Source organism: Aquila chrysaetos, chromosome 9 (genome assembly GCF_900496995.4).
Source record: "Aquila chrysaetos chrysaetos chromosome 9, bAquChr1.4, whole genome shotgun sequence".
NCBI classification, from domain to species: domain Eukaryota; kingdom Metazoa; phylum Chordata; class Aves; order Accipitriformes; family Accipitridae; genus Aquila; species Aquila chrysaetos.
The window spans coordinates 3,045,793-3,063,296 of record NC_044012.1 but is presented as its reverse complement, the minus strand read 5'-3'; the positions used below and the strand labels follow the sequence as shown (position 1 = coordinate 3,063,296).

The window sequence follows — 17,504 nt, the reverse complement described above, 5'->3', positions numbered from 1 at the left end:
CGCCCGAGCAGAGACGGGGGGCGCGATGGAGGATGCGGCAGCCAGGCCATCACAGGGTGACAAGGGACGGGGACCTCCCTGGGGGCACTCAAATTTGCTGTTTAGCCGGGCAATTCGGCTGGGGAAGGAACAGATTTGAGGAGCCTCTGGAAAAAACGGCATTTTGGTGAAGTATGGTGGGAGGGAGCAGGGCTGGGGGGGGGGGCAGGGAGGGACGGGTCCCCCCGCACTGCGCTCTCCCAGGCTTTCTCCCGGGGTACGGCAAGGGATACGGCATTTGGACTACTACGGCTGAATTGAATTTCTAAACTGCCCTCTTGAGACACGGCGCCGGGGAAAGACATTAGCTCGGGAAATGGCGAGAAAACGCCGTCCGCCGGCTCCCGGGTGGCGGCGGCAGGGAAGGGCGCTGATGCTCAGCATCCCCCCGGACCCCGTCCCCATCATCGTCCCCTACCTCTGGGCTCCTCGGCTTGCTTGGCGAGCTTGCGGAGAGCGGCGGCGAAGCTGGAGGAAGGTGCTGCCTGGACGGACAAAGTGCTGCTGGCTGCCGGGCTGCCATTGGGGACGATGGAGCCGTTGAGCGGCGAGGGGGTGAGGGGGCTGACGGTGGCAGTGGTGCGGGTGGCGGTGGAGAGCATTCCTAGGGACGGCGACTTCGGCTCATGGCTCATGCCTGCGAACAAGAGCGGCCCACGTTAGACGGGGACGCGGGGAGAGAGGATCCCCAAATCCCCACGGGAGCAGGGAGCAACCAGGAGGACAAGCAAGACCTTCCTTCTGGTTCACCACCCCACCCCAAAATGCATCCTGAGTTCATGCCACGGGGGAAGAGCGAGCAGGCGGGCGCGAGCCCCGCACGCTTACGGCACGGCAGCTTATCTAACAAAGCGAGCTCGCCCATGGAAAATAAGGCGACGCAGGGGCCAGCAGCTGTCCCATGGCCCCAGCAATCCCGCAGACCGGACCGCTCCCGGATAACGGCGTGGAGGGGCTCAGCGGAGCCCCGTGAGAAGGGAGAGGGTGTTTTGGGGGGTCACGGGGACTTCAGTGTCCTGATGGAGGTGACGGGGAAGGGGGCAGCCCCCTGACTCACGTGGTGCTGCCAAAACCCAAAGCACCACCGCTGCACCCCTAATCATCACCATTGCACCCCCAAATCCCCGCCACTGCACCCTCAGATCCCCGGTATTGCATCCCTGGGTGCCCACCACTGCAACCCCAAATCCCCCCCACTGCACTTTCCAATCCTCACCACTGCACCCCCAAACCCCCCCCCCTGCACCTTCAAATCCTCACCACGGCACCCCTGAGTCCCCATCGTTGCACCCCAAAGCACAGAGGTTCTATAGGGCACAGTGGCCCCTAAGGGTGGGGGTTCGGGTGCTGCTGCGTGGCTGGGTGCAGCCCACCCTGTGCCCCCCCCCCCAGCTATCACAGCCGGCCACTCCAGGGCTCTCCACCTCCCAAAACAGCAACTGCTGATGTCAGGGCCCTTAAAATAGACTTCCAAATGAGCAGCTTCATTAACACCAGCCTAAAATTAGCCCTGCTCCCAGGTGGGCAGGCGGGCGGTGCGGGGGCCAAGGGGCAGCCCCCCCCCGGCTCCCAGCGGGACTGATGGCAGCTCGAGGCACCGGCGATGCCGGAGACCTCCGGAACATCCCGCGGCAGAGGGTGCCTGGGCAAAGCGGCGGGCGTCGTGGGAGCCGGGGCGGGGGGGCCGCGAGTGCCACTCAGCGTTGATTAATCTTTGCCCCCCGGCCCCAGGAGAGGCGGCCGGCGCGGCGGCGCGCGCTCCCCTCTGCCCTCATTATACAAGCATTTATTAACTCCGGTGCTCTCAGCCATTGACTGCCGCCTTGTCGACACACTCGGCTCATGTAAATTCATTACCAGAACAGCTGGGAAGCCAACCCGTCGCGCCAGCCTGGCCTGGGCACCCCCAGGCTTTGCACCAGCCCGCGGACCCCCGGATAAGTGCCTGGGTAACCCCCCCGGAGAGCGGGGTACCGGGCTCTGCCTGCAGCACCGTGCATCCAGGCGCTATCCCAGGGGGCTGCAGCACCCCAGTGGTATCCCCTGGGCACAGCCCCGTGCCCCCCAGGCACTGAGCCACATCCCCCAGGCACTACCCAACATCCCCCGGGCACAACCCCACATCCCCCGGGCACAACCCCGCATCCCCCGGGCACAACTCCGCATCCCTTGGGCACAACCCTGCATCCCTCGGGCACAACCCTGCATCCCTCGGGCTCAGCCCTTCATCCCCCAGGCACTGCCTTGGCATCCCCTTAGCACAGCCCTGCACCCCCCCAAACACAGCCCTGCACCTCCCCGTGCCCCCCAGCTTCTCCCCAGCCATTAACCCCAGCATAACCCCCCCCCCCCAGCCCCAATCCAAGGTTGGAAACGCTTTCCTAACCAGCCGGCGAGGATTAGCACACTCACGCACGCTCGCCAGGGCACGGGGGCTGGCGACGGAGCATCACCCGTGTGATGCTCAGCTGATCTCCGCGGCCCCAAACGCCTCCCAACAAACTCATGATCCCACTGGGATTTGCCGGGCGAGCGCCGGGGCAGCTCCGAGCCAGCAGCTCGCCGGGAAAGCGTGCGGAGAGCTCACGTTTCCCCCCCCTCCCGCTTCCCCGCCTCGGCGCTGGCTCGCTAACTCGAGCTGTGCCGCTGCCCCAGCTGGGCTCCAAACCAGTTTTGCCGCTCCTGCCCGGTGATAAAATCGGCGCCTCCGCCCCGGCTGGGGCCCGAGCAGCGCCGCTCACCCGCCTTGCCCCGACGGAGCTGGCGTCCGTCTGTCCGGGCGTCCCTGGGTTGCTCCGCGGGAGAATTGCCAGCTGGGGAAACTGAGGCACGCTGCGGCCGAGAGCATCCGCGTGGGGACGGCAAACGTGGGACCGCGCTGTGCGTCTCCCCGGTCCCTCCGGCATCCCGTCACCGGTGCGGCGTGGGTACCGCTCACCTCTGCCGGTGCCGGCGTCCCGGTGGTGGCTGGGGATGCCGTGCCACCCCACGGTGAGGTGGGGCGTCCCCCCCAACCGGCTTTTGCCCTCCTTCCGCCCCTCCCCGGCTGCTTTTCCCGGCGGGCAGATCCGTGCGGAAAAACAGGTCAAGTTTGGAGCTTGGCAGCGGCCCTGGGGTCACGCCAGCGGTTGCTTCACCGGGGTGGGGAGCCAAACCCCGAAACGGGGCAGGCTGCCCCTCCGTTGCCCCCACCCCTATGGGGGTGTGCAGGGAGAGGAGCTGGCAGCCCCCCACGTACCCGCCCTCGGGCACCGCTCGCTGCCTTCGCTCCTGCACACCCCCCCCTTGCCAAACCAAGGCTGGGGGGGTGGGTGGGGGGGTGTCTCCTGGGTCCCCTGCTGAGGCCACGGAGGAGGTTGGGGACCGGGCGACGTGCCACCCCGTCCCCGTCCCTCCCGCGGCATCTGCGCGGGCACAGCGGCGCAGGGAGCGTCTGGCATTCCCGGTGCCTGCTGGCTGCCTTCCCGCAGGAGCAGGCAGGTCCCTGCCCGGTGGGATGACGAGGAGGAGGAGGAGGAGGAGGAAGGGACGGCAAGGCCATCGCCGTGACCCCCTCGCCCTTCCCTGTGCCACCCCGCACCCTGGCACCCCTTCCCGCGGTGACGCACGTGGCCGTAGGGTTGGCATCCCTGACGGTGCAGGACCCCGAGCCCTCGGCTCCCGGTGGGGACAGGGGGGTGTCCCTGCCCGTCCCCGTCCCCCCCCCCACCCACCCACCCCGTCCCCCCGCATCCCCCTGCGCAGGGCTGGGAGCTGGGAGCTGGGAGCGTGCCATCTTCTCTCCATCTGCTCCTGATGACGCTGGCGGGTTTTTTGGCAGCGGGAGCCTCCTCCGGCAGCGAGAGCAGAACCAGTCTGGCTGCCTGGTGGGGCTGGAGACAAATAAACACGCCGGCAGCCGCCGCGGGCAGGCAGGAGCGGGCAGTGCCAGGGCAGGAACGGGGCTCCCAGCACCCCAAAACCCCGGGATCCTTCCCGGATTGGTGCGGGCAGGGGGACTCGGTACTGCCGCCGGCTGCCCTCCCCTGCTTCCCCGTCCCCGCCGCAGGCAGCTGCCGGGAAATGCGGTGCGGGCAGGTTTAGCACCTTGGTTTCGGGCCCCCCCCTTCTCCCCAGCACCTTGAAAGGCCCCTAATGAGCATGAAGTGCCCTTCAGAGCAGATTGCCATTGAACTCAACCTGCACCAGCCGCCTGCTTTAAAAGCAGCTATTTTGAGCTGCCGGGCTCCCGAGCGCTGGAACTAATAATTTATTACCAAATACGATCAGGCAGCAGCTCCAGCCCCTGGCAAATGGAGCGGAAAAAAACCCAGCGCGGCGGGAGGCCGAGGGAGCAGGGAGAGATGAGCATCCTGCATCCTCCCCCGGGACGGATCCGCACCCACCGCACAGGACCTCGGCTCCTCCCCGCTGGCTCCGGATGGGTCCCCAAAGGAATTTGGGGTGACGCTCTATGGCACGAGGTCCCCAAGCCTTTTCCTCCCTCTCTCAGCGCCCTCGGCTCCCGCTCCGGAACCGCATCCAGCTGCACGCTCCGAGCGGGAACAGCTGCTTTGCATGGATTTTCAATGCTAATGGCCTCGCATTGTCAAGCCCCCCCCCGCGCTGCCTGAATGCAGCAGGCAGGGCCCCGGCGGCTGCCTGCGCGGGCAGGAGGGAGGGCAGGAGGCCAGGGGCAGCGTGTGCCCATCGTGTCCCCCCCCCCACGCACCCCGCCATCCCCTCGAGAGCCAGCGGGCAGGGGACAGGCAAGGGACAGGCAGCGGGGACCACCTCCTCTCCCGGGGACGTCCTGCCGAGCCGTGGCACATCTTCCACCCGCCTCCTCAAAACAGCTCTGCTGCCTCACCTACGACACACTCCATTAATTAATTAATCAATCGATCGGAGGCCGCGCTCCTGCCCTCCCTTGCCCGGCACGCGGCCCAAACGAAGGGAGGTGGTCAGGCTTGGTGTTCCCAAGTGTCCCCAGGGATGGCGAGATGCAGGCGCAGCCTCTGTCCAGTTTTAGGGTCCTCGGGGCAGAGCTCAGGACCCATCCCGGGAGCATCCCCCACCTTGCCAGCACCCTTGGAGGGGTCCGGATGGGTCCCCCGGGGCGAGGAGCACCTTGCCGGCGAGGGACGGGATTTGGGGCTCCCCAAGGAGCCCAGCAAGGCACTAAGCGTCCAAGCGTGCGGCACTATTAGCCGGCTGGGTCTCCATCGATCACTCCTCCATGGACCATTGATCTGGCAAACGACAACAAGCAAACTAATAAGAGCTCGTTTGGAGGGCGCAGCGCCGGGGAGGGGCCAGGGCCAGCATGATGCAGGATTATTTTTCTCCCTTCCTTGCCTTTCCAAGCTCAGCCCAACCAGCCCCGGGTGTTTTCTAAGCCCACGGGAAATCACGTCGGTGAAAGATTCGATTCAAAGCAACTTTCTTCCCCATTTCTGCCCCATCCAAGACTCAGCCTCCACCTCCTGTGCCGGCTGGGGGCCTCAAAAATAAAGTGCCTGGGCCCAAAGGATGCTGCTGGCCCCCCAGCCCCTCTCTGCAGCATCCAGGTTGGGACAGTGGCTCCTCTCGGCTCCCGCTGCCCGGATCCGAGTGCCAGCCCCCCCTACTTTGGGGGAAGCGGGGTACAGCCCCCACCCCTCCTCTTGTGGGGGGTACGATGGGTGCCAGGCATCACGCAGCACCGCTGGGGGCTGCCGGGCATCCCATGGGAGAGAGCTAGGCATTGCACGGGGCTGCCGGGCATCGCGTGGGACGGAGCTGCCGGGCACTGCGGGGGGCTGCCGGGCACGGCACGGTGCTGCCGGGCATTGCATGGTGCTGCCGGGCATTGCATGGTGCTGCTAGGCATTACATGGTGCTGCCGGGCACTGCACGGTGCTGCCAAGCATTGCATGGTACTGTTGTGCGCTGCATGGTGCTGCCGGGCATTGCGCCGTGCTGCCGGGCACTGCACGGTGCTGCCGGCCATTGCATGGTGCTGCCGGGCATTGCATGGTGCTGCCAGGCATCGCACGGTGCTGCCGGGCACCACACGGTGCTGCCGGGCACTGCACGGTGCTGCCGGCCATTGCATGGTGCTGCCGGGCACTGCACGGTGCTGCCGGGCATTGCATGGTGCTGCCGGGCACTGCACGGTGCTGCTGGGCATCACATGGTGCTGCCGGGCACTGCATGGTGCTGCCAAGCATTGTGTGGTGCTGCCAAGCATTGCATGGTACTGTTGTGTGCTGCATGGTGCTGCCAGGCATTGCACTGTGCTGCCGGGCACTGCACGGTGCTGCCGGGCATTGCACGGTGCTGCCGGGCATTGCACTGTGCTGCCAGGCACTGCATGGCGCTGCTGGGCATCGCATGGTGCTGCTGGGCATTGCATGGTGCTGCTAGGCATTGCACGGTGCTGCCGGGCACTGCATGGTGCTGCCGGGCATTGAACAGCGCCATTTGGCATGGTGTGGGACAGGGCTAGGCGCTGCGTGGTGCCGCCAGGCATTGCACGGTGCCGTTGGGCATTCCACGGTGCCGCCGGACGGTGCACGGTGCCGCCGTGTATCGCACGGCGCCGTCGGGCAACGCGTGGGTCAGAGCCAGGCGTTGCACGGTGCTGCCAAACCTTGCATGGTGCTACCGGGCATCGCACAGGCCGGGAGCGGGCAATGCCCTCCCGTCCGCGTCCCTTGTCCCCGTCCCCGGTCCGTGTCCCCATGCCGGCAGCTCGGCGCAGCCCTGCCGCGGGCAGCGCAGGATTTGCCGTCAGCGGCGCATTGTTCTCGGTGCGAGAAGCCCTTGCCCAGCAGATGGCAGGTATAACAAAGCAGCTTGCTGCGGCCAAGCCAATTATTTATCTAATTATGATTTACCACTTAACCACATGATCTTTCTGCAGAGTTGTGGGCAATTAAAACCGGGGTGATTATGTGGATTATGCAAATCGGCTGGAGCCGAGCGAATAAAATTGGAGATTAGAGTTTCACGCAGGCTGGATCTTGCACGGGGCAGGTCCTGGCGGGGCAGGGGGGGGCAGGGGCAGGGCAGGGGGCTGCAGGCAGGGGTGGGGGGCCAGGACCCAGCCGAACCGGGGGCTACGGGGCAGAGTTAGGAGGTGCCAGGGCAAGGCGAGGGGATGACTCCTGCCACCCCCCAGCTTGCCTTCGAGGTGCTTCTGGCCCCCTCCAGCAGAGCCAAGGGGGTCCAGAAGTAAAAACTGCCACCCAGCATGATGGGGGTGGGTGCCCGCAGGGGCCCCCCCCCGCCGCCGGCGGAAAGCAGCCGGTGACTCAGCCAGTGCCTGGGGATTTCCCAGCGCCCGCCCTGGCTGCACCCCAAAAAGGTGCTGGGGGGGGGGTGTGTTACACGGCGCAGCCCCCATCCCTCGCCCCATCCGCGAGCAGCTAACGAAGGGCTGCGGGGGTGATGGGTATTAATAACGGGTATTAATAACGGGTATTAATAACGCCGCCTGGCAGATTACTCTGCCCGCCCAGCTTGATATGAGATTTATGCATGGCGCGAACTCCGGAAATACAGAAGTATTAATGGTAATACCTCGTGTCCTAGCAAAGGTCACGGGCAATCTCCATCAATCCCACCGTGCTGCCGGCAAAGCCGGGGGTCCGGGCGGAATGGGGGGTCTCCCCCGCGCTCCCGGGGTCCCCCCGCACGCATCGCAGCCCCGTGGTTTATGACCGTGCAGATGGCCCAGCATGGGCCAGAGGGAAGGTTTTACCTTGGGATAAGAAATTAACGCTGGCAAACGGCAAATTTACTGCATGTATTTTCATTTTCCTAATACCGGCACCATCTGCTAGCAATCGGTGCCCCACGTCACCGGCTTTTTAGTTACAAGATGCTGCGGAGGTCTTGGGGAGACCTTGGCGTGCTCCTCGCCCGGGACCCCGGGGTCCCCTTGCGCCGTGCCATGGGGTCCCCAAGGGACAACCCAGGGTCCCACGCCACTTGGATGGGTCTCACCGTTTCCACAAAGTCCCCTAAGAAAGGGGCACCAGTGAGGAGGGTTCCCCGGACTGTGCTGAGGACGGGCACAGCACCGCTGGGACAGCTCCGGCACATTCATCACAAGGGAAGGTCAACCAAAACCCGGGTCCAGGGGAATGGTGCATGGCTCTGTTTGGTGCCGAGGCGAGCGGACCCCGCTTCCCACGCCGGGATTTAGGGTGATTAGCACCGGCGATCCCACAGGCCGGTGCCAAGAAGGCTGGCCGGTGCCCCCGCTCACGCAGCATCTTCCCTTTTCGCCTACAGTAATCCTCAGCCTTTCGAGCAAATTATTAAAATTCACTTATATTTAATCTGCCTGCTGGAATTAATTGAATTTTTACGCTTGGCAAATGTCAGTGGGTGCACGCTGCCTCCCAACAGGGACCCAGCTGCAGGTGCAGCAGGCGCAGCCCCGGGCTTTTACCCCTCTCCGGGGACAAAATCCACCCTGGAGCATGGGACAGGGTGCCCACGGCACCCACGGCCCCCGTCAGCAACGGGTGGTGGGACGCATGGGTGCCAGCACCCTCCCAGCTCTGCGGGGGATGCTCGGTGGCACCGGGCACGCATCCCCCAAACCTGCCTCCCTCCACAGGGCGTGCATTAAACGCTCCCCAAATCCCACGGGATTCCCAAGGCAGCTCTCGGCGGTGCCTCGATGGCTTTGGAGGGGACATCGGGAGCCCCTCGCTTCCCACCCCACACCCTTGCCAGAGAGTACCAGCACCCTGCCTGGCGCTGGGATCCTCCGCCGGGCAATGAGAGCCTTCCTCCCCTCCCCATCATCCTCCTCGCAAAATTGCCAAAGCGTCTAATTTGCCCGCTGGGAAGGCCGAGGGAAAAGAGCCTCTATTTTGCCGGTAATAAGCCCTCCAGACAAAGGCGGGATGAGCCATTCAGTGGTGGGAAGGGGGAAGGGTCCGGCCCCACGCCGGAGTGGTGCTGAGCGCTTGCGGGAAGGGAGAGGTTCCTCCTGCTTGGGAGAACCGGCACCGGGACACGGCACGGCACGCCGGCATCATCCCGGGATGACCCCAGCCCACGCACCCATGGGGTCCTGAGCTCCTGGGTGGGTGGTGGGATGGGCAGCATCACCGGCCATCGTACTGGGGACACTCCTGCTCCGCAAACTGGGACCAATACCCGACTCCCACGTGGCCTCGCTCCCCATTCCCCCGGGAACAGCCCCGGTCCCCGCTCGGGGACGCTGCTCTCCTCATCCGAGATGGAGAAGTTCATGGTCGGCGTCAGCCACGGGAGACCCCGGGCCCCGGCAGGCAACTTCCAAACTTGACTAGCACTTGCCCCCCTCCACCGCCCGCCCGGGATTATCATAAATTAAGACGTAATTACTCCATGGAAATTTACAGCACAAAGCTGTGGCGCTAACAAGTGTGTTTGGCGGCACCGGGGGGAGATACAAAGCGCTATTGTCTGGCGGGCGCCAAAAAATCTGCTCTGGCCCCAAAACGCCGCATCCCGGGGACGGGAATGGGGACGGGGATGGGGATGGACCGACTCCATCGCAGCCGCTCGAGCGCCGCAGTGAGCCACGTGCGTGCCCCACGCGCCGTGGGGATGGAGAGGGGCTCGGTGCCCGAAGAGGAGGGTCCCACCCTGCAAGGGTGGGCGAGGGTGGGTGAAGGCTCCCCGGCACGATGGGTGCCCTCCTGCCCCGCGCCGAGCCGTGCCGTGGCTCTGGTCCCCACCGGGAGCTGATGGCATGGTGCCGCTAACAAAGACATCTTCTTTTTCCCTCGAATAACTCCGCACCCGGTCAGCTCCCACCCGTGGGTGCTCCCACCCACAGGTGCTCCCACCCATGGGTGCTGCAGCCAGCAAAACCCCACCAACCCCACCTCCGAGACCCCTTTCACCAACTTCAGCACTCATGGGGTTAAAAATAAATCCCCTGGGGATCTGGGGGGGACACACACGGGGGGGACCGGTGCCAGCCCCCCGTGTGTGTGTGTGTGTGTGTGCGCGTGTGTGTGTCCCCCGGCGCTGCCGGTGCTGCCACACTCCCCCAGCTGCCACGCGCATTAAAAAATAATAATCAACGTGGAAAAAAAACAACAACACAGCGCGAAAAAATTCAGGCGGCTAAAACAAATCCAGCAATAAAGGAGCCGGGGATCCTCGCAAAGCTGGCTGTGCAATTAAGCAGTTTTCTGCTGTACGCCGATAATCACCTAATTATACTATTAATGACAGTTCAACCTGCTCCGAAATAAAAGGACATTCTTCCATAACAGGATGCCAGCTGTTTGTTACAGATGTCAAACATCTTTAAAGCGTTATTATTAAAAGAAGGGGGGAAGGAGAAAGCTTGGTGATGCAGAAATGCAGCATCCTTCCCCCGCAAAGCCCCTCGCGGGGGGGTGGGATGGGTTGGGGTGTCACCCCCCCGGCTTTTAACGCCGGTGAAATAATCCGTCGGAGGGGTGTTGCGGTGGGGGAGCATCCTTCCCGTCGACATTTGGTGTCATAAATACCCCGCGTCAGCTCATGGCAAGAGGCGCCTGTGTTTAATTAAGTGCGGCGTTCGGGAAATAAAGTTAAAAATTAATAATAAAATGGGAAGGGGCGGGGGGGGGGGGCAGAAATATGCACCCTGCTGCCAGGCTCGGGGCAGGGCTGGCCCCGGTCCCCCCCCCCCGGCTGCCGTCGGTGCCTCGAGCGTGGCTGCTGCCGGCGGTGCCCGCGCACGTGCCGCGATGCCGTGCCAAGGAGGAGCGTCCCCGGCAGGTGCTGCCAACCGGTGCCAAGGAAAGGGAAAGGGGGGGGGGGTACACACACCGTAGAGAAAAGAAGCACCTGCTTCCCCCCCCCCCCCCCAAAAAAAACCCCAGCGTGGGTTTGGAGGTGAGCGATACCCGCAGCACCCCAGGGACCCCCGGGCATCGGGGTTCTGGCAGTGCCGGGAGGAGGGATGCCGTGGAGGGGGGGGGAATGACTGCATGGCGGCGGGGAGGCGGCAGCGGTACCCCGCTTTCATCGCGGGCCAAACTCCCGCTGGGGTAATTACACCTCGCCTGCTTTCCCCCTGTGGCAGCACCGCGGCTCCGTGCCGGCGCAGCCGTTCCCGGGGGGGGGACAGCCGGGCGCCCACCCGCCGCGGGGTGATGCCAGCGCTGGCGTTACACACCCACCCGCACAGCCGCCCGGCTTTACACCCTGTCCTATATAGCTACAGGCAAATCTGCCTTTAAAACCATTGGGAACCAGGCTTAGCCCAGGAATAAAGAGATTACGGAGGGGGCGGGGGGGGGCAGGAAGAAAAAAAGGAAGAAGAAGGGGGTGTCTGGGAATAATTCACCCCCCCCTCCAAGCTGTGCGGCTACTGACATCCCGGGTACCGGCGGGGCCCTGGCACAAGCTGCAGACAGGCACCGAATTTTGGGGGTACCCACCCACCTGCTCAGAGCTGGGGGGGGGGGGCTGCAATCGAACGCCCCTTCCCAGGGCAGGACCCCCAGCCCTGACCCCTTGGCATGTACCGGGCTGGCACCGGTCCCCGCTCGCCAGACGGGACCCAGCGGGGAAAAACCATCTGGGAAGCGTCACCCCAAGCCCCGATCTCAGGGCGATGTCCCCGGTCCCGTGTGTGTCCCCCCCCCGCCGGCGGCATGCAGCCCTCGCCCGCTGCCCCCCCCTTCCCTTGGCTCCCCTCTTCCCTCCCCTCCCCTCCTCAAACCATCACGGGGAAGCTGGAAAGTGGTTGACATGGTTGCCACGGCAACCGAATTTAGGACTGGCGAGAGGAGGAGGAGGAGGAGGAGGAGGAGGAGGAGGAGGATGGTGGGGTGGGCAAGGGAGGAAGGCGGGAGGGCTTCCCGGCACCCCAACCCAGCCCAGACCCCCCCCCCCCTCCAGCATCACCCAGCCCCTCCTCAGCACCCCAAAAAGCATCACCCTCGAGCACCCCTCGACCACACACCCGGCGAGGATGAGGAAGGGCAACCCCCAACCCCAGCGTCCAGCCGGAGGCTGCCAAGACGGGGGGTGGGGGGCTCAGCCCCAAAACCAACCCTCGAGCACCCCCAAACCCAACCCCGGGGGGGTGGCCGCCCCTGCCTGGCGCTGCCCAAAATCGCCGGTGACTCACGCCCCACGCCGGCGGCACCCGCCGAGCGGCATCACCCAGCTCCCTCCAGCTGCTTTTGATCCAGGGGCTAAATATTACCGGCCCCGGCATAAAAATAGGAACCATTCGGGAAGGTCCTGAGTCAGCAGCATCCGCCGCCAGCGCCCGCCGCCATCCTTCTCGGCACGCCGAAGCACCCAGGGCCCCATCCTGCCCCGCCGGGGGACACGCCAGGGAGCCCCAGGGTCCCTCCAGCGCCCAGGGGCTGCCGGCAATTTGGGGACACCCATAGGGAGGGGACGGACACCCCGAAAGGCTGCGCGCGTTCGGGTGCCACCCTCGCGCCTGCCGGGGATGCTCTGCGTCCCCGAAGGGGTGCCGCTTGTCCCCAAAGGATTCTGCTGTCCCCGAGGGATGCTGTCACCGGCCATAGGGTGACAAGCGCGCCCATGTATCTCAAGGCAAGCCGGCCTGAGCACAGTCCCCGCACGTACCAGCGGGGAACGGGGTCCCCTCCCCGGTCGTCGTCCCCCCCCCCCCGTTCTCAGCTACGCTTGATGCCCCACCGTGCCCGGTGTCCCCTCGCAGCCGGCTTGAGCCTCGTCGCCCATCTCCAGCCCCGCGACCAGAGGGATGCGGGTGACGGGAGCATCGGTGACCCGCAGGGATGCTGGGGGGGGGGGGACGTTGAAGAGCTGGACGGATCCCGTGCTAGCCAAGCCGGGAGAGCAAGCCACCGAAAAACGTGTGACACGGCAGCCCCCCCCAAGGCGGTGACAAGTCCCCGGCAGGACTCGCGCGCCGCTGAGTCACCGCCACTGGCCCAGCGCTCACGAAACCCCCACCAGCCCACGGCACGGCGGGGGGGGGGGAAGGTTCACGTCTCCATCTGCTCCCACCCGACCTGGCCCACCAGCATCTCCTGACACCCCGGCAGCTGCCGCCGGCGATTTCTCTGCTTGCCAGCGCCTCGAGCGTAATTTCCCCTAATTGCTTTAAATCTCGCAGCCTGACACTTCCATGCTCTTCTCTGTCTTGCTTTTCTCCTCTGATTTTTTTTTATTTCCCCTCCGAGGCGGCTGGAAAGCGAAGAGCCGGCCGGAGCAGGGTTTTCCAGGGCACAGGAATTAGTGCATTAGCAACAACGGCAAAGCCAGAAGTTTTCACGCAACAGGAGCTGCCGCCGGGAACCCCGGAGCTCAACCGGAGCGTGCTAAATATGGAATTTAAGGGGAAAAAAAAAAAAAAAAAAACAACCCCCAATCCGTCTCCCTGCACCTGCAGCCTTTGGAGGAGTCCCCGCCGCGGGGGACGGCACCGAGGCCGGGCGGGCATTGCCCGCGGCCGCTGCGGGCAGTTGAGAACCAGCAAAAAACGGGCAAGGGCATGGCGTCGTGGGGGGGGGGGACACACACGACGGGGAGCGGGACCCCTGCGGCCGGCAGGGAGGAGGGCGCAGGGTCAGAGCGTGCTGGGAGCGAGCGGGATGCCACGAGCGAGCAGGTCACCCGCGTCCCCGCCGTGGCGCAGCCCCCTACGAGGGATGTCACACCGCAACCCCTCCCGGGGCAGGAGGCCCCCCCCCCAAGTTCAACCCCGGCGCCCCTTGGCCGCCCTTCCCGGCTCGCCTTCGCGCGCTTCGGCGCAGGCGCGCTCGGGCAGAGCCGCTCGTTCCTGTAACAACTGCCACATGCAAAAGCCATTTCCTGAAACAAACAACCTTCCGCGGGGAAACCGCCACGCGGGGGCACGGGCCCCCCCCAGGAGAGGGGCCCCGCCGCCACCCCCCGCCTCTCGGAGCGCACCCCCGAGCGCGCAGCCTGAGCGCGCACCCCGAGACTGCACCCCCCGGAGCACCTCGAGCTCACCGCCTGAGCTCGCAGCCCAGGCTCGCATCCGGAGGGTGAACAACCCCCCCCCCCCCCCCCAAAAGTCGAGTGCGCACCCTCAACGCGCACCCTCAACGTGCACCCCAAGAGCACCTCGAGCTCACGGCCCGAGCTCGCAGCCCAAGGCGCGCAACCCCGAGCCTGCACCCCAAGAGCACCTCGAGCTCACCGCCTGAGCTCGCAGCCCAAGGCTGCAAACCGGAGCGCACCCCGAGCGGGAACCCCAACCGTGCACCCCAAGAGCACCTCGAGCTCACCGCCTGAGCGCACCAAGCGTGCACCCCAAGCGTGCACCCTCAGCCTGCACCCCAAGAGCACCTCAAGCTCCCACCCCGACCTCATATCCTGCGCACGCATCCTAAGCGTGCACCCCGAGCGTGCACCCCAAACGTGCACCCCAAGCGCAACCCCCCCCCCACCAAGCGCGCAACCCACGCGCGCGCCCGAGCTCGCGCCCCAGCCCCCCTCGCCACCGATGCTCTCAAAACACCCCAAAACCCCCCCACGCACACGGAGGGGGGGGGGGTCCCCCTTCCTCGCCAGCTGCCGCGGGGGCCGGTGCTGCCGGCTGGGGCGGCACAGCAAACTTTGGTGCCCCGAGTCCCCGCGCCCGAGCAGCAGCGGGGCTGCGAGCAGGGACCCCCCCCCCACCCCAAAACACAGCTCACCCGGCATTTCTCCCCATCCCTCCTCGGCGAGAACCCCCCGGCTCCTCGGGGAGGGGAGAAATCCCCAGGGTAAGGGAGCGGCAGCAGGAAAAGAGGAGGGGATCCAAGCACCCCAAAACCCTGCAGAGCCTTGCGGTGCCGTGCCGGGGCTGCCTGCTCCCCCCCTCAAAGCTCGCCGGACCCCAAAACCCCTATTAGGTGCTGGGAGAAAGTAACTTCACCCCCAAATCCCCCTCAGCTGCCGCTGGCCGGGGCGGATAAAGGGGTGTCCCCAAGCTGGGGGGGGGACCCTGCAGGGAGAACCCGGGGGGGAGAGGGGCTGGGGGGGGGGCCGGTGGCAGCATCGCTCGGTGCCTTACCTGGTAAGTAATAGAGAGGTGGTTTCAACCCAAACATGATTTACGTTACAGTTCCATTGCGGCCAGGAAAAAAATAAAAATAAAAATAAAAGACCCAAGGTGAAGAGGATGTGTCAGGAAGCAAAGGAAAAAAAAAAAAAAAAAAAAAAAAACCAAAAAATTAGCACCAAGCCACACGGAGGGGGTTGGAAAAATAAACCAGAGGCGAAAAAATACGGTGGAGCGGGGAGGAGGAGAAGGAGGAGGAGGAGGAGGAGGAGGAGGAGGAGCGGGGGGGAATCAAGTGCGTGGGGGGAGGAGGAAAAATAAAAATTGAAATAGCAGCGAGCCCAGGGCGCCGGCGGAGGGGTGGCGGTGGCGGTGGCGGCTGTCACCGGCGGGGCCAGGGCAGGAGCCTGGCTGCCATGGCGTGACGCCTTCCCGGGGGTTTTCCTGCCGCTTGAGCCCCGAGCTGCGAATCGCAGGCACACAAAAAGCCAGCGAGGAGGAGGAGGAGGAGGAGGAGGAGGAGGAGAAGGAGGAGGCGGCGGTGGGACCCTCGGCGTGGTGGGGGAGAACGCACCCCCTGAGCCGGCCGGTGCGGTGGGGTTCCCCGCCACCACCCACCCAGCGTGGAGAAAGGGTGCTGGCGGCGTGGGGTGGGTGACCCACGCGAGGCTGCGAGCCGGCGTCTGTCCGTCCGTCCGTCCGTCCGTCCGAGCGGCGTGTCCCGAGGCGAGCAAGAAAAGCCCAGACTCCCCCGGGCTGCGCCAAGCCGGGCGAGCGAGAGGCGGCAGACTTGCCCCTCGATCAATTTTCATGCAAGAATCATTATCGGTAAATTGGAAATCTGGCTACTTGACAGCAGATTTGTCTCCCCTAATGAAGGGGAGCGGGCAGGAGAGCGGCAGGCAGCTGCTCGCCCCGGCACCCTCCTCCTCGCGTCACGCCGTCCCGCTTCCCCCGGGCTTCAACCTTCATCCCCGGTGTTTTTGGGGAGGCGAGCCCCGGGGGCACCCCGCCAGCCGGGGACGGGAGGGCAGGAGAAGCCTCCTTCCCCCTCAAACCCCGCTCCTCCTCCTCGCCTACAGAGAGAGTAATTTTTTTATTTTTCTTTTTTTTTTTTTTTGTCTTTTCCGGGATGCTGTTTTCAAACAGCTGCCGATGGAGGCGGAGGCGGGGGGGGGGGTGGTGTAAAATAAAAATAGAAAAATCAAGCCCCCCCCAGTCGCTTTAAGGAGGGAAATTAGGAAATAAAACAATAAATAACCCAACTTTCCTGCCTGCCGGGAGCTGCCCGCTGCTTCACAAAAGGCAGGCGCAGGAAGGCTGCCTGCCCCGGCCCCTGCGCAGGGGGCTGGGGGTGAGCTCCCACCGTGTCCCCCCCCCCCTCCCCGCACCCCCAAATCCCCCCTGCCCGGCCTCGCTCGCCCGACGGGGGCCGCAATCAGCCACCCGATAGGATCTCCCCCATCCCCTCTCCGCTGATGCATTAGCAGATCCGGGAAGACATGCTTGCAGGCAAATAGGGCTAATAAATGCTATTACGGGGAGAGCGAGGGAGGCTGGAGATCCTGGCTGCACCATAGTAACGAGGGCCCGGCTTAATTTGCTTTAAGCAAACGATCAGCCAAGGCGGGGTGGAAAACGAGGGGGGGGGGGGGGAAGAGAAGCGTTGCGCGCTCCAGGCGCGCATGGGCGCGCTGGCTTGCACGGGCGCGCTCGCTTGCACGGGGTGCGCGCGCTCGTGGGCGCGCGTACGTAAGTGTGCATGTGTGCTGTGCCCCCCCCCCCCCCAACCCCTGCCCTCCCCGCACCCCCCCCAGCTTCTCCCCCCCCCCCCCCCAGCTCTGGCCCTCTCTTCCCAAACCGCCGGCTGCTTTTAACACCAAAGTTCACGAAGGCGAGGTGTGATATCTCGCCCCTGCAAGAGAAGCCACATCCTGTATGATAATGACCAGCCCTTCGAACAGCTTAAAGATACAGGCTATTCCCAGGCCCCCGCTGCCTGCTCCTCATCGTGGGGCCGCGGCGGGGGGGGGGGGGGCTTGGGGGTGCCGGTATCACCCCAAACCCATCCGACCCCACGGAGGGGAGATTCGGGCCCGGCGCTCGCTGCAAGCGAGCAGAAAGGGCCTTTGCAAAAGGTCTTCTGGCTGCAAATGCAGAGGCGCGCGCGCGCTTAGGCAGGCGTGCGTGTATGCACGCGCTCGCGTGCCCGGGCACACGCGTACACGCGTGCACGCACTTGCACACGCACGCACGCGTGCGCGCACGCGCGCCCTTTCAGCCGAGCTCCCCGGGAACCCATTTGGCAAAGACGGAGCCGGTGAAAAACTGCACCCTCCTCCTCCTCCTCCCCCCCCCCCCGCTCCCCACATTAAATATTGCTTTTCTAATTCCAGGTCGGGGGATTATTATTATGTCTTTTCTTCCTTCCTAACCTACATCTGTCAAGATTGGCGCTGGGAGTATTTCTGGCCTG

The 17,504-nt window shown here is 64.9% G+C and overlaps 1 protein-coding gene across 3 annotated transcripts in view; it reads right to left on the bottom strand.

Moving 5' to 3' along the window:
* GSE1 (Gse1 coiled-coil protein) overlaps nt 1–17,504 on the bottom strand; it is a 103,290-nt gene that overhangs the window by 13,863 nt on the left and 71,923 nt on the right. For 2 of the 3 annotated variants that reach the window (XM_030023875.2, XM_030023876.2), the window contains exon 3: nt 458–676. In XM_030023875.2, the coding sequence (XP_029879735.1) occupies nt 458–676 (219 nt within the window). Of the gene's footprint in view, nt 1–457; nt 677–15,602; nt 16,130–17,504 lie in introns of those variants that run through there. The other variant, XM_041125633.1, reaches the window with a different exon arrangement.